The sequence below is a fragment of the Rhinopithecus bieti genome, unplaced genomic scaffold, assembly GCF_001698545.2.
Source record: "Rhinopithecus bieti isolate Rb0 unplaced genomic scaffold, ASM169854v2 scaffold_1853, whole genome shotgun sequence".
Taxonomy (NCBI): domain Eukaryota; kingdom Metazoa; phylum Chordata; class Mammalia; order Primates; family Cercopithecidae; genus Rhinopithecus; species Rhinopithecus bieti.
In genome coordinates this window covers 94,255-109,795 of record NW_016804151.1, presented here as the reverse complement: position 1 = coordinate 109,795, position 15,541 = coordinate 94,255, and the positions used below count along the sequence as shown (strand labels likewise).

The 15,541-nt window shown below is 35.8% G+C and overlaps 1 protein-coding gene across 4 annotated transcripts in view; it reads right to left on the bottom strand.

The window, feature by feature from the left end:
- The window catches only part of MROH9 (maestro heat like repeat family member 9), a 133,122-nt gene that overhangs the window by 27,391 nt on the left and 90,190 nt on the right, over positions 1-15,541 (bottom strand). For 3 of the 4 annotated variants that reach the window (XM_017866873.1, XM_017866872.1, XM_017866874.1), the window contains 3 exons: positions 14,236-14,388; positions 14,018-14,134; positions 13,362-13,464 (listed from right to left, as the gene is read on the bottom strand). In XM_017866873.1, coding sequence (XP_017722362.1) covers positions 13,362-13,464; positions 14,018-14,134; positions 14,236-14,388 — 373 coding nt within the window. Of the gene's footprint in view, positions 1-13,361; positions 13,465-14,017; positions 14,135-14,235; positions 14,389-15,541 lie in introns of those variants that run through there. The other variant, XM_017866877.1, reaches the window with a different exon arrangement.

Below are 15,541 nucleotides of genomic sequence, written 5' to 3'. Positions count from 1 at the left end.
TAAAAGCCACATGCTAAGGTCAGATGGCAGTGTACAATGATGCAATAAATATCTATGTACACACATCATTTCTCCCCTGTGTGAGTGTATCTGATGATATATTCTCTTGAGAGGAAATTACTGAGTCAAAAGAATATGCATTTCACATTTTGATAGATTTTACCAAATTGTTCTTCTTAGAGAAAGTAATGATTTACAGTCTCAACAGTAATGTAAGTGATGGCTCACTTCCTGCAACCTGGCCAAAATAGGGTAGTACAAAACTTTTCATCTTTGTCAACTCAATGGATAGAAACATTGTTGGCATCACTTTTAGATAAATTTGTGAACATTTTAATGTTTAAGAGCCAAATGATTTTTTTCGATGTGTTCTTCGTCCATTTTCTATTGTTACTTTTCTTAGGGGTTAGTAAAGATCCTATAGACAGTGAGAATTCATGCTTGATCTTGATAAATGTAAATATTTCATCAAAATTTGGCTTTTGACTTTGTTTATAGTGGTTTTGCCTTGCCAATACCGTTTCATTTTTACATAGTTATCAATCTTTTCTTTATGGCTTCTTTCGACTCTTAGAAAGATCTTCCCCACCTCATGATTGTAAAGCCCATTTTTCCAATTTACTTAATTTAATTTTATTTATTATTATAGTTTCCTTTTTAACATTTGAACTTGTGACCATCTGGATTTTATTTCGTGTAAGAAATGAAATGGGAGTAAAATTATTCTAAAAATTCCAGATGGCTCAGCAGGTGTCCCAACATCATTTAAGGAGCATTCCATATTTTCATCACTGTTAGTTAAGGTCAATGATTCACTTTCTAAAACACTGCATATTTAGGGGGTTATTTCTGGATGGTATTATGTCCTATTTAGCTGTCTATTCATTCCATGTGATTTTAATTACTAAAGCTATATTGACATATGATAGGGCTAGTCCTCTGTCATTATTCTTTTCAGTTAGAGTTTCCATTATTCTTACATGCTAACTTTTCTACTTTAATTTTAGAATCAGCATGCCAATGTTGAAAAAAATCCTATTGATATTTTAATTGGCATTTCATTCCATGCATAGATTCATTTAGAAAAAAATTGACACTTTTAAAATTTTTATTCTTTTTTTCCTAAAATAGGGTTTATACTTTTCTATTTTCAGTCTTTGTGTCCCTCAGTAATGTTTGCAATTTTCTTCATAGAAATATTGCATATATTTTAAAGTTTATTTTTAGACCTCCCTTCCTTCCTTCTGTCTATCCTTCCTCCTTTTCTTATTCCTCTCCCTATCTCCCATCTCCCTTCTTACCTTCTTCCAAAAGTCTTCCTTCCTTCCTTCTTTCTTTTGCTCCCTCCTCCTTTTTCTCCTCTCTCCCTCCCTCATTCTTCCCTTCCTCCTTTCTCCTTTACTTCCTCATTTTTTATTTCCTTCTTTAATTTTTACCTACTATAAATGGGATATTTCCTTTCACTGTATTTTTTTAATGAGTTAGTTGCTTTGAGATTAGCATAATTTAAAGCATGTATTTTTAAATTAAAAGCATATAAAAGAATATATATAATATCCTACCTATGGACTTAAAAAATACTGGTGCTCTTGAAGCTTCTTGTGTGTCCTTTCATAAACACTTTCTTCCCTCCTTCTCCTCCTGGGTAAACTAGTATATTGAATTTTGTGTTGACCATTTCCTTGATCTTTCTTACTGTTTTCCAGAAAATTAATGTGAATTCTCAAATAATGTTTTAGTGGTGTCTGCTTTCATCAGTATATAAGTAGTATGTATTCTTTGGGTTTTGTTTTTTGTTTTTATTTATTTTACTCAAAGTTGTTTTTTTTGTGTGTTCATCTATTCTGGTGAGTGTAAAGATAGCATTTATTTGCTTATTATTTATTTATTGTTTGTAATAAACTTCCTTGCTATTTACTGTTGCATTTGTGACAATACAAAAATTATTTATTCATTCTACCTGTAACAGACATTTGGATTATTTCTAATTTATCTGATATTACAAATAATATAGCAATAAACTTACATGTCTCCAGATGCACCTATGTGAGAGAGTCTAAGGTACATAGTTAAAAATGGTATGACTGACTTACAGGAACATTATGCTCAACTTTAGCTAATAAGATTATGTCAAATTATTTTCTGAGTGTTTGTATCAATTTCTGTTCCCACTACAAGCAACAGAAATTCCCACCACTCCACACACTTTTCAACTCTTGATATATATATATATACACACACACACACACACACACAAATCTAGGTATACCTGAATTATACTTAGATTTTTAAAATTAAAGTTTTATATATATACACACACATATATACACACATGCATATATATATAAAATATATGTGTGTATATATGTGTATATATATATCTCTTTAATTTTAAAAATCTAGGTATAATGCATGTATGAAAAAGTGCACATATAAATGCATAGCTCATGGAATATTCACACAGTGACCACATTTAAAGTCAAGACACAAGACATTACCAGTAATCCAGAACTCTCTCTGAGGCTCCCTTTTAGTTTCTCCCAAGTGTAAACACTACCCTGAGTGTAATAACTCTTTAGTTCTAGCTGTTTTTGTGTTTTACATCAATGGAATTGTACGATATGTACTTTTTGTGACTAGCTTTCATTTCAACATTATAAGCTTTCTCTCCATTGTGAATGCAGTTGATTGTTTTTTTCGTTGGTATGTAGTATTTCACTGTGTGAATCTACATCAATATATTCATCTAACTGTTGATTTGCGGGATTGGGTTATAACTAGTAATGCTGCTTTGAATATTCTAGTACATATATTTGTGAACACATGTATGTATTTCTGTGAGATTTTATAGAATTCCTGAGTCATAGGATATGTATGTGTTTGGTTTTATCACATATAGCTAAACAGCTTTCCAAAGTGGTTTAAGAATTTTCAGTGCCAACAGCATATAAGAGAGTTCTGTTTGCTCCATATCCTTGACAACAGTTGAGCTTGTTAGTCTTTATTCTACACTTTATGTTGGATGTAAAATGGTACCTTAAGTTTTCAATTTGCATTTTACAAATGAACAATAGAGTCAAATATCTTTTTATATGTTTATTGGTCATTTGTCTATCCTTTTCTGAAAAGTGTCATTTATTACTCATTTTCCATTAGGTGGTTTTTTTCTTATAAATTTATATGAATTCTTTATATATTCTAATGTGATTCTTTGCCAGATACATGTGTCGTAAATATCTTCTTCCATTTGGTGATTGCCTTTTAACATCATTTGGTGAAGAGAAGCTTTCAATTTTAACATCAGTTTTTATTTTTTTATATTTTAAGAAGCGTTGTTACTTTATTGGTGTGAAATGTGGTGTTATTGTTCTAATTTGTATGTTTCTGATTATTAATATTGTTGGACATCTTTTTACATGATTATTTGTATTTATGTTTTTTGTGAACTTCCTCTTCATATTTATTATTATTTTTTGCACCTTTTATTTTTTGGTCTATGGATTTTTTTTGTCTTTTTCTATGTTATAATTAATATAATATCAAAATTAATATGTTTTAGTTACACATGTACAAATATTTCTCTCAGCTTATTGCTTGATTTTTATATTTTTCTTTAGAAATATTTTGTTAATTTTCAGTTATGAAGATATTATCCTACATTTTCTTCTAAAAGTTTTTAAATATTTGTGTTTTATGTTTACATTGTTTGATTCTTCTAGAATTAATTTTTGTGTAGGGCGTCAGGAGTCCTTGTGTATTTCCAATTTTCTTTGCACCTTTTATTAGGCAGCCCATCATTTGCTGGTCTCATATACACTGCCAATTCTGATATGTATTAGGTATATGTGTGGATCGGTTTTCTATTCTGTTCCACAGGTCTGTTTGTCTTTCCTTGAGTGAGTAACAGACTGTTTAAAATTCTGTAGCTTTATAATAAATCTTTGTATCTAGTGAAAGTAGTAGTCCCAAATTTTTTTCCTTCAGGAGTATCTTGGCCTTTTGCTATTCCACAAACATTTAGAATCAACTTATCAAGATCTATGAAATTATCTGGTAGTATATTCATGACACTTGAACTGAGCCTGTTGATCAGTATTTTTCGACAGATGCTCAGTAAGGATTCTAGATGGGACAAGCATTTGTGAATAGCACTGTCATAATTATTTCTGATTATTAAGCATATTTCTGCTCATTAAATGCATTAATGGGCATTAAGTGTTGTACCCATCAGGAAGCAAGCTGGCAAGGGAGCTTGGGAGATATAGAATGCAGAGGTCAGCCTTCCGAGGCATAGAGGAAAATAAAAAGTGGTAGAGACTTGATTGAAAGATGAGAGTCCTACAGGTAAATAGATACTAGATGTCTTTTTGCAATAGTTCATCCATTCACTCTTCAGTTAGATGAATTCCATGCTCTAATACTTTCTTCAAGAAGAATTCATGATGATGATTTCATCCTGAGTTCTTGTGTTTTTGAAAATAATGTTCTGTCATCTGTATAGTTGGATAACATTGTGCTAAATATAAAATTCCTCAGTCACAGTTTTCACTTAGGAATTTGTAGGCAATATTCCATAATTTATAGTTGAATACTATAAAACGTATTTTATAGTATTCAATATTCTATATTTTATAGTTGAATTCTATGAAAAAGTATTTTTTAGTATTCAACTATAAAATATAGAATATTGAAATAAAGAAGTTTAATGACAGTTTCTCTATTTTAAAAATCTACAGGTAATTTTTTTTGGCTGAATGCATAAAGAATTCTTGAAGAATTACAGAACTGTGCAGTTCCATAACTTTATTACAAAATGCCTTAATGTTGCATTCTGTATAAAATATTTCTTGAAAAAGTGTTTTCCTATCTCAGTATATTTAATCCAGTCATCTTTATTTCTTAAATTTTAAATTCAAAGACTTTTGTTCTGTTGTAATTTTTCATTTCTCTTCTTCAGGGATATCACTTGCACATATTTGCATTTCTTTTTTCTATCATCTATGTCTACTATTGTTCTCTAATTTTAAGAATTTTGTGGGGGTGCCGAATAGATGGTGGAATAGAAACAGCAGAGTTCAGAGGCTCCCATCATGGAAAAAAACAGACAAACAAACAAAAACCATACTAAGCATGTGAATCCTTCACCAGCAGCCAAGGTATTCAGGTTTTCTCATCGGAACTGACTAGGAGGCTGGTGTGAGAGAGAGAAGGAAGAACAGTGTGGTGTGGCCACCTGCCTGAGAGCCACATGGGGCAGGGGAGCTCCTCCTCCAAAACCAAGGGAGGCAGTGAGTGAGTGTGCTACCCAGCCAGGAATCTGTGCTTTTTTGATGAAACTGGGCAACCCACAGATTGGAAGATCCCACTCGTGAACCCACGCCACTGAGGCCTAGTGTCTCAACAGCAGAATGTGCAGACTCTTAAGAGCTTCTCATCTGGAATCGGCTTAAGATTACCGAACTCTCTAAGCCATTTGAACTCCTTGAGGGAGGGGCAGCAGCCAGCACTGGGGCTCACAAATGCCTAACACGCTAAGCTCCCTGGGCAGATGAACGCCCAGAAAAGGGTGGCACCCATTTCTAAAGCCCCAGGCTGTGTTTTTCCCCTGCCAGAGCCAGGGAGGCTGGATGGCTTGATTCCAAGACTTGTCACCCTGCAGCCCAACACACTGGCTGTGGCAGTCTGTGGCCTGAGTGCCTCTACAGGCCTGACTTAACCATCCTTCCTCATTGGGTGGGACTTCCCTGCAGGAACTCCAATAACTCCAGCCAGGGGCTCAGGGACAGAACCTGAATCCCGCAGGACCTGAGCCCCTAAAGAGAGGGAGGCCACAGTCTCTGCAGACCAGCAGATTTAGCCTTTCTTCCTGGTAGTTCTAAGGAATCCAGGCAGCCCAGACAAGTAGGTTTCCCCCGCAGTGAGGCACACCACCTCTACCAAGGGACAAAGTGCTTTGTTAAATGGGTATTGTTCTCCGTGGTACCCAACTGTGTGAGACTCTCCAACGGGGTTGTCAGAAACCCTATACAAGAGCAATCCTACTGGCATCAGGTTGGTGCCCCTGGAGCTCAGAGGTCCTAGAGGAAGGAGAAGGCACCCAGCCTCCTTGAGTGACATCTCCAGGCATGGGAGTGAATCAGATGAATAGGGCCTGAAGTGAACCCCCAGCAAATGAAGAGGGACCTGACCACTGAAAGAAAAACAAGCAGAAAGAAACAATAAAAGCAGCAACAAAAAAGCCCCCACAAAAACCCCATCCAAGGGTCAGAGCCTCAAAGACCGACTCTAGACAAACTCAGGAAGATGAGAATCAACAAAAAAATGCTGAAAACCCAAAAGGCCAGAGTGTCTCTTCTCCTCCAAATAATTGCAACATCTTTCCATCAAGGACACAGAACTGGACAGAGGATCAGATGGATGAATTGACAGTAGTAGCCTTCAGAAGATGGGTAATAAAAAACTATGCTGCACTAAAGGAGCATGTTCTAACTCAATGCAAAGAAACTAAGAACCTTGATAAAAGCTTATAGGAGCTGCTAACTGAATGACCAGTTTAGAGAGGAACATAAATGATCTGATGGAGCTGAAAACCTCAGCATTAGAAGTTTGTAAAACATATACAGGTATCAATAGCCAAATTGACCAAGTGGAAGAAAGGATATCAGAGTTTGAAAACCACCTTACTGAAATAAGGCATGCAGCCAAGACTAGAGATAAAAGAATGAAAAGGAATGAACAAAGCCTCCAAAAAATGGGGCTTCATAAAAAAGACCAAACCTACGATTGCTTAGAGTACCAGAAGGAGATGAGGAGAATGGAAACAAGCTGGAAAACACACTTATATTTATGGATATATTAAGGATATTATCCAGGAGGACTTTCCCAACCTAGCAAGACAGCCCAACATGCAAATTCAGGAAATACAGAGAACACCACTAAGATACTCCATGAGAAGATCAACCCCAAGACACATAATCATCCAATTATTCAAGCTTGAAATAAAGGAAAAATTGTTAAGGGCAGTCAGAGAGAAAGGCCAGGTCACCTACAAAGAGAAGCCCATAAGATTAAAACTACACCTCTCAATAGAAACCCTGCAAGCCAGAAGAGATTGGGGGCCAAATTCAACATTGTTAAAGAAAAGAATTTTCAACCCAGAATTTCATATCCAGCCAAATTAAGCTTCATAAGCAAAGGAGAAATAAAATCATTTTGAGACAAATGTTGAGGGATTTCATTATCACCAGGTCTGCCTTGCAAGAGCTCCTGAGAGAAGCACTAAATATGGAAAAAAAGCACCCAGTACCCGTCACTGCAAAACACACCAAAATGTAATGACCAATGACACTATGAAGAAACTGCATCAACTAGAGTGCAAAATAACCAGCTAGTATCATGATGACAGGATCAAATTCACACATAAAAATATTAACCTTAAATGTAAATGGGCTAAATGCCCCAATTAAAAGACACAGACTGGCAAATTGGATAGAGTCAAGACTCATTGGTGTGCTATATTCAGGAGACCCATCTAATGTGCAAAGACACACATAGGCTCAAAATAAAGGGATGGAGGAAAATTTACCAAGCAAATGGAAAGCAAAACAAAAACAAAAAGAAAACAAAACAAAACAAAAACCCCAAAAAAACAAAACAAACAAACACAAACCCACAGGGATTTCGATCCTAGTCTCTGACAAAACAGACTTTAAAACAAAGATCAAAAAAGAATAAAAAGGGCATTACATTATGGAAGAGGGAACAATTCAACAAGAAGAGCTAACTATTCTAAATATACATGCACTCAATACAGGCACACCCAGATTCATAAAACAAGTTTGTAAGACATACAAAGAGACTTAGACTTCCACACAATAATAGTGGGAGATTTTAACACCTCACTGTCAGTATTAGACAGAACTAGACAGAAAATTAATAAGGATATTCAGGACTTGAACTCAGCTCTGGATCAAGTGGGCCCAGTAGACATATGCAGAACTCTCCAACCCAAATCAACAGAATATACATTCTTCTCAGTGCCACATGGCACTGATTCTAAAATACACCACGTAATTGGAAGTAAAACACTCCTCAGCAAATGCAAAATAACTGAAATCATAACAATCTTTCAGAACACAGTGCAATCAAATTAGAACTCAGGATTAAAAATCTCACTCAAAAACACAGAATTGCACAGAAATTGAACAACCTGCTTTTGAATGACTCCTGGGTAAACAATGAAATTAAGGCAGAAATCAAGAAGTTCTTTGAAACCAATGAGAACATGGAGACAATGTACCAGAATCTCTGGGACACAGCTAAAGCAGGGTTAAGAGGGAAATTTATAGCACTAAATGCCCACATCAGAAAGCTTGGAAGATCTCAAATTGACAGTCTAGAATCACAGTTAAAAAAGCTAGAGCATCAAGAACAAACTAATCCAAAAACTAGCATAAGACAATAAGTAACTAAGATCAAAAATAATTGAACAAGATAGAGACATGAAAAGCCCTCCAAAAAAATCAATAAATCCAGGAGCTGGTTTAAAAAAAAAAAAAAAAATAGACCACTAGCTAAACTAATATAGAAAAAAAGAGAAGAATTAAATAGGTACCATAAAAAATGATACGGAAATATCACCACTGACCCCACAGAAATACAAACAACCATCAGAGAATACTATAAACACCTCTACGCAAATAAACTAGACAATCTAGAAGAAATGGGTAAATTCCTGGACACATACACACTCCCAAGTCTAAACAATTAAGAAGTTGAATCCCTGAATAGACCAATAACAAGTTCTGAACATGAGGCAGTAATTAATAGCCTGCCAACCGAAAAAGCCCAGGACCAGATGGACTCACAGTTGAATTCTACCAGAAACACAAAGAGGAATGGTACCATTCCTTCTGAAACTATTCCAAACAATTGAAAAGGAGGGACTCCTCCCTAACTCATTTTATGAAGCCAGCATCATTCTGATACCAAAACCAGGAAGAGATACAACAAAAAAGGAAAACTCCAGGCCAATATTTCTGATGAACATCAATGCAAAAATCCTCAATAAAATCCTGACAAATCAAATCTAGCAGCAAATAAAAAAAACTTACCCACCATGATCAGGTTGGCTTCATCCCTGCGATGCAAGGCTGATTCAACATATGCACATCAATAAACATAATCCATCACATTAAACAGAACCGAAGACAAAAACCACATGATTATCTCCATAGATGCAGAAAAGGCCTTGGTTAAAATTCAACATCCCTTCATGTTAAAAACTTAACAATCCCAGCACTTTAGGAGGCTGAGGCAGGTAGATCACGAGGTCGGGAGTTCAAGACCAGCCTGGCCAACATGGTGAACCCTCATCTCTACTAAAAATACAAAAATTAGCTGGGCATGGTGGCATGTGCCTGTAACCCTAGCTACTTGGGAGGCTGAGGCAGGAGAATCACTGGAATCTGGGAGAGGGGGTTGCAGTGAGCCAAGATTGTGCCACTGCACTCCAGCCTGGGCAACAAGAGCAAGACTCCATCAAAAAACAAGCAAAACAAAAAAACCACCTCTTAATGACAAACCCACAGCCAATATCATATCAATATCATATTGAATGGGCAAAAGCTGGAAGCATTTCCTTTGAAACTCGTACAAGACAAGGATGGCCTCTCACACTACTCATATTCAACATAGTATTGGAAGTTCTGCCCAGGGCAATCAGGCAAGAGAAAAAAACAAAGGGTATTCAAATAGGAAGAGAGGAAGTCAAATTGTCTCTGCAGACTGCATGATTCTACATTTAGAAAACTCCATCACCTCAGCCCCAAAACTCTTTAAACTGATAAGCACCTTCAGCAAAGTCTCAGGACACAAAATCAATGTGCAAAAGTTATGAGCATTCATTTACACCAATGATAGACACAAGAGAGCCAAATCATGAATGAACTCCCATTCATAATCGCTAAGAAGAAAGTAAAATACCTAGGAATACAGGTAGCAAGAAATGTGAAGGACCTCTTCAAGGAGAACTACAAACCACTGCTCAAAGAAATCAGAGAGGACACAAACAAACGGAAAGACATTCCATCCTCGTGGATAGGAAGAATCAATATTGTGAAAATGGCCATAATGCCTAAGGTAATTTATAGATTCAGTACTATTCCCATCAAACTACCATTGATATTCTTCATAGAATTAGGAAAAACTATTTTGGATTTCACATGTAATCAAAGAAGACCCTATATAGCCACGACAATCCTAAGCACAAAGAACAAAGCTGGAGGCATTGTGGTACCTGGCTTCAAACTATACTACAAAGCTACAGTAACCAAAACAACATGGTACTGGTACCAAAGCAGATACATAGACCAATGGAACAGAACAGAGACCTCAGATATAACACTACACAGCTATAATCATCTGATTTTTGACAAATCTGTTAAATACAAGCAATGGGGAAAGGATCTTCTATTCAGTAAATGATGCTGTGAAAACTGGCTAGCCATATGCAGGAAACTGAAACTGGATGCTTTCCTTATACCTTATACAAAAATTAACAAGGATTAAAGACTTAAATGTAAAACCCAAAACCCTAAAAACCCTAGAAGAAAACCTAGGCAATACCATTCAGGACATGGGCATGGGCAAAAATTTCATGACAAAAACACCAAAAGCAATTGCAACAAAAGCCAAAATTGATAAATAGGATCTAATTAAATAGCTTCTGCACAGCAAAAGAAACTATAAGACTGAACAGGCAACCTACAGAATGGGAGAAAATTTTTGCAATCTACCTATCTGACAAAGGTCTAATACCCAGAATCTACAAGAAACTTAAACAAATTTACAAGAAAAAACAACCCCCTCAAAAAGTGGGCAAAGGATATGAACAGGCACTTCTGAAAAGAAGACATTTACATGGCCAGCAAACATACGCAAAAAAGCTCAACGTCACTGATCATTAGAGAAACGCAAATCAAAACTACAGTGAGACACCATCTCACACAGGTCAGAGTGGTGATTATTAAAAAGTCAAGAAACAATAGATGCTGGCAAGGCTGTGGAGAAATAGGAACGCTTTTACACTGTTGGTGGGAATGTAGTTCAACTGTTGTGGAATACAGTATGACAATTCCTCAAGGATCTAGGACCAGAAATACCATTTGACCCAGCAATCCCTTTACTATGTATATACCCAAAGGAATACAAATCATTTTACTATAAAGACAAGTGCACATGTATGTTTATTGCAGCATTATTTAAAATAGCAAAGACATGGAACCAACCCAAATGCCCATCAATGATACACTGGATAAAGAAAATGTGGTATATATGCACCACAGAATATTATGCAGCCATAAAAAGGAACGAGATCATGTTCTTTGCAGGGACGTGGATGACACTGGAAGCCATTCTTCTCAGCAAACTAACACAGGGACAGAAAACGAAATACCACATCTTCTCACTCATAAGTGGGAGCTGAACAACAAGAACACATGGACACAGGGAGGGGAACAACACACACCAGAGCCTGTTGGGAGGTGGAGGGTGAGGGGAGGGAACTTGGAGGGCCAGTCAATAGGTGCAGCGAACCACCATGGCACATGTATGGTATGTAACAAACCTGCACGTTCTGCACATGTATTCCATTTTTTTTAGAAGAAAGAATAAAAAGAATTTTTCACTGATGGTTTTTGTTTGATTTTGCTAACATTTCTCAACCCTGTACTCCTTGTCCCTTACTGAGTTCTCAACAAATATTTTCTCTTTTGCTGGTTATAATTTAATTTGCATTTTTGGTGATACGTTTTTTCTTACTTTTTCTCCCTTGTACTTTGAAAGCTTATTTTTCATGTGCTCCCATTATCCCATCCTATATTCCCTATATGCTTGTGTCTATACTTTAGATCTTCATTTTAAAATGTTTTGGATTCATGGAAATATTTATCATGACTTTCATCTGCTCTATAGACATATTTTCTAAGGTTTGTTTTTCTTCATTCTTTTGTCTCTTTTTTCCCTTGAAGTACCACTGTAGAAAGATAATGCTGTTTCTTTTTTTAAACTACTTATTTACTAATCTTGCAATAGTTATATACAGAGGTTTATTTGTGGGAACTTCCAAGGTAGAACTCAGGATAGCAGGGATTAATTCTGGTTTGAAATAAAGTTATTATTGGCTGAGCACGGTGGCTCATGCTTGTAATTTCAGTACTTTGGGAGGCGGAGGCAGGCAGATCACTTTAGGTCAGGAGTTCAAGACCAGCCTGGCCAACATAGTGAAACCCTGTCTCTACTAAAAATAGAAAAATTAGCCAGGCGTGATAGTGCATGCCTGTAATCCCAGCCACTCTAGAGGCTGAAGCAGGAGAGTCGCTTGAACCTGGGAGGTGGAGGCTGCAGTGAGCCAAGATTGTGCACTGCACTCCAGCGTAGGTGACAGAGCAAGAGTCTGTCTCAAAACAACAACAACAACAACAACAACAACAAAACCAAAAGAAAAGAAAATGACAGAAATTTATAACAGGGTTTTTCTTTGTGTGTGTGTGTCTGTGTGTGTCTGTGTGTGTGTGCGCGCGCGCCTGTGTCTGTGTGTGTTCTGCCACTCCTCTCTGATTAAAACAGATCATGGGCTTCAGTGCTGATCATAATTCATTTTGTCATCTACCTTGACTGAGAGCCTCCTCTCTATATGTATGATGTGACTGTATATTTCCTTATTCTTTGCTGCTCCTATTACTCCATGATGCTACTTGGGGTCAAGGGAAGATCCTACTGCCAAGTTGGAGACTCACTACCAAGTTGGGAATTCCAAAATACAGAATAATTCATTTTTATTTTCACAGAGCTAGTAGGGGAAAACTGTTTCATCAGGTTTGTCTAATATTAAAAAGCTGTCTAGTCTTAGAGTCTTCCTGGGTTGCCCCTGCCTGTTTCCACTTTTTAAAAACTTTAGTGGATTTGGTAGTTGTTCCTCATCTGCTGTAGTCTGTGGTTACAGATGTCCAAGTTTGGTCGAAGATGATGTTTTTATATTTTTTTAAATTATTCGTATTCTTTGGGTAGTGATTTTTAAGTGATGAAGGGGAATAATGAACAATGGTATGTCACCATTTTAAATTTTGAAATCCATTTTGCTGAATACACTTTGCATAAAAATTAATCATGCAGCTATATTCTCTGTGTATTATAAAATAGAACTCTATTCTCATCACACGTATCAACCTCTGTTCATCACCATGACAGGTGCTGTCCCTCATAAACAGAGACATTAAAAAAATATAAGAAAAACTTTTAGCTTCTTCTCCATTCTATACCATTTAAGACAAATTAGGAATTGAGAATTGAATTGTATTTACCTATCAAAATAACCGATGCCTTCTTAAGATATGTTCTGGAGCTCCACAGGAATCCTAAGGTATCAGATATCAAATCTGTAATGTAGTTCCTATGAGAAATAATCTGAGAATAAAAGGGGGAAAAAGCACCTCTCTCAATTGTTGAAATAGAACATTTGCTTCCTCCAGAAAGGCTTCAACATACCAAATCAGGACCAGATTAGAAGCTGGGGATGTTTTTGTGTGAACTATACTCTTGTTCCTAAACTCAACTTTCTTTTTCCATTCTTTGGTTAGCATTCATCCATTCCTACTTGTCTATCATTACTGTTCATGCTGGGTTTCAGAGGACTAGCTCAAGAGGCAGTGGCAAAGTAATTCTAGTTTTCTTTTTCATGATCTGGGATGTTCTTCCTACCTTAATACCCATCCATAGCTCAAAATGGATGGGCAGGAGGAAGAAGATAAGATGGATGATCAATGTTGAGAAAGAGGAAGTGGAAAATTCTAATTCCTCTCTGCTCAAGCTCCAGTTATAATCACTTATTGAAGATTTTTTCTTCCATTTCTTTTTCTCCAAGATCTTCTCTTATCCCCATTACAGTTTTCATCACTTTGGAGATCCTGTAAGTTTTGTCTATAACTCTTATAGTAGTAAAAATGGAAGAGCCACTTACAAGATTGTTACAGATATTGAGCACCACCATCTCAAAACTGTAATTTTCATCTTTGAGCAAACGTGATGTTGACCACTTTAATTGTGAGGTACAGATTTTTAATGTATATTTACATGCCTGTGAGACAGAAAAGGGTCAGTGAAGATCTATTCATCTGTTGTTAGATAAAACATTGTAATTCTTGGTAAATTTAAGAAAAAGAAGATCAAATGACTTACTTTAGCTACTCTTTCCTCGTCATCCTCCAAAAACAGGATTAGGGGCACCAAGCCTTCTAGAATCACATCCTTCAGCATCCATGTGTACTGTCTCATATCCCTAACTAATTCACCAAAGTGTCGAATTGCCATACTTCGAATGCCTCCATTAATCTGTAAAAGAAAAAGGTCTTATTTGAGGATAATATTAGGGCTTTTTTCTTCAATCAGTAATCTACACATGCACATACATACACACACGATATAAATATACTATATATGTATATGTCTATACATACACTATGTGAAATTTTATTTATTTTTTAAAAAATTCACCTTGGGTTAAAGTAGTTATGGTGTCTTTTAATTTTAAAATAATATTTGCTTACTTATTATTCACAATAACCAAGATATGGAATTAACCTGTGTCCATCAATGGAATAATTGAAATACTTTTCAGCCTTAAAAAAGAATAACATCCTGTCACGTATGACATGGATGAACTTGGAGGACATCATGCTATTTGAAATCAGTCAGGGACAGAAAGACAAATATTGCATTATCTCACTTATATGTGGAATATTAAAAGGTTGAACTCATAGAAGAGGAGAGTGGGACTAGGTTGCCAGCAGCTGAAAGGTGGTGGGAGGCACTGGGGGAGATGTTGGTTAAAGGATACAAAGTTTCTGTTAGACCGGATGAATAAATTCTAGAGATCTAATGTAAGTCTACTTACATTAGACTATAGTTAATAATGTATGTATACTTAAAAATTGCAAAGAGATTAGGTCTTAAATGTTCTCACTACACAAACAAAAAAAGATATGTGAGGTAATGCCAATGTTAATTTTGTTTGATTTAATCATTTCACAATGTATAAATATATCAAAACATATTGGATTCTGTAAATGTATACAATTTTAATTTATTAATTATGCCTTAATAAAGCTGAAAAAATATAAACCAGTAAAAAATTACTTACCAAAATTCAGATTGCATTACCAAAAACTCCTGTGAAAAATTAGTTTCTTAAATTCAGAAAGATGATTAGTATTTAATAATATCCTAAAAGTATAAACTGAAATAGTATGTATAATTTGGAGATAATTTTTATAAGGATACTTATTATAACGTAACCATGCTGTGTTCAAAGGCTGGAGGACTTTGCTGAGTTGCCACTGAGTAGCAATGGAAGCTCTATGCATACTGGCGCATAACCAGGTTTTCAAGGGCTACTTATACCAAATAGGAAGGTAATTGGATAAAAATGATTCTAGAAAGGAAAAATTGCAAGTAAGAAGAGGTTAATTTTTTTTTTTTTTTTTTT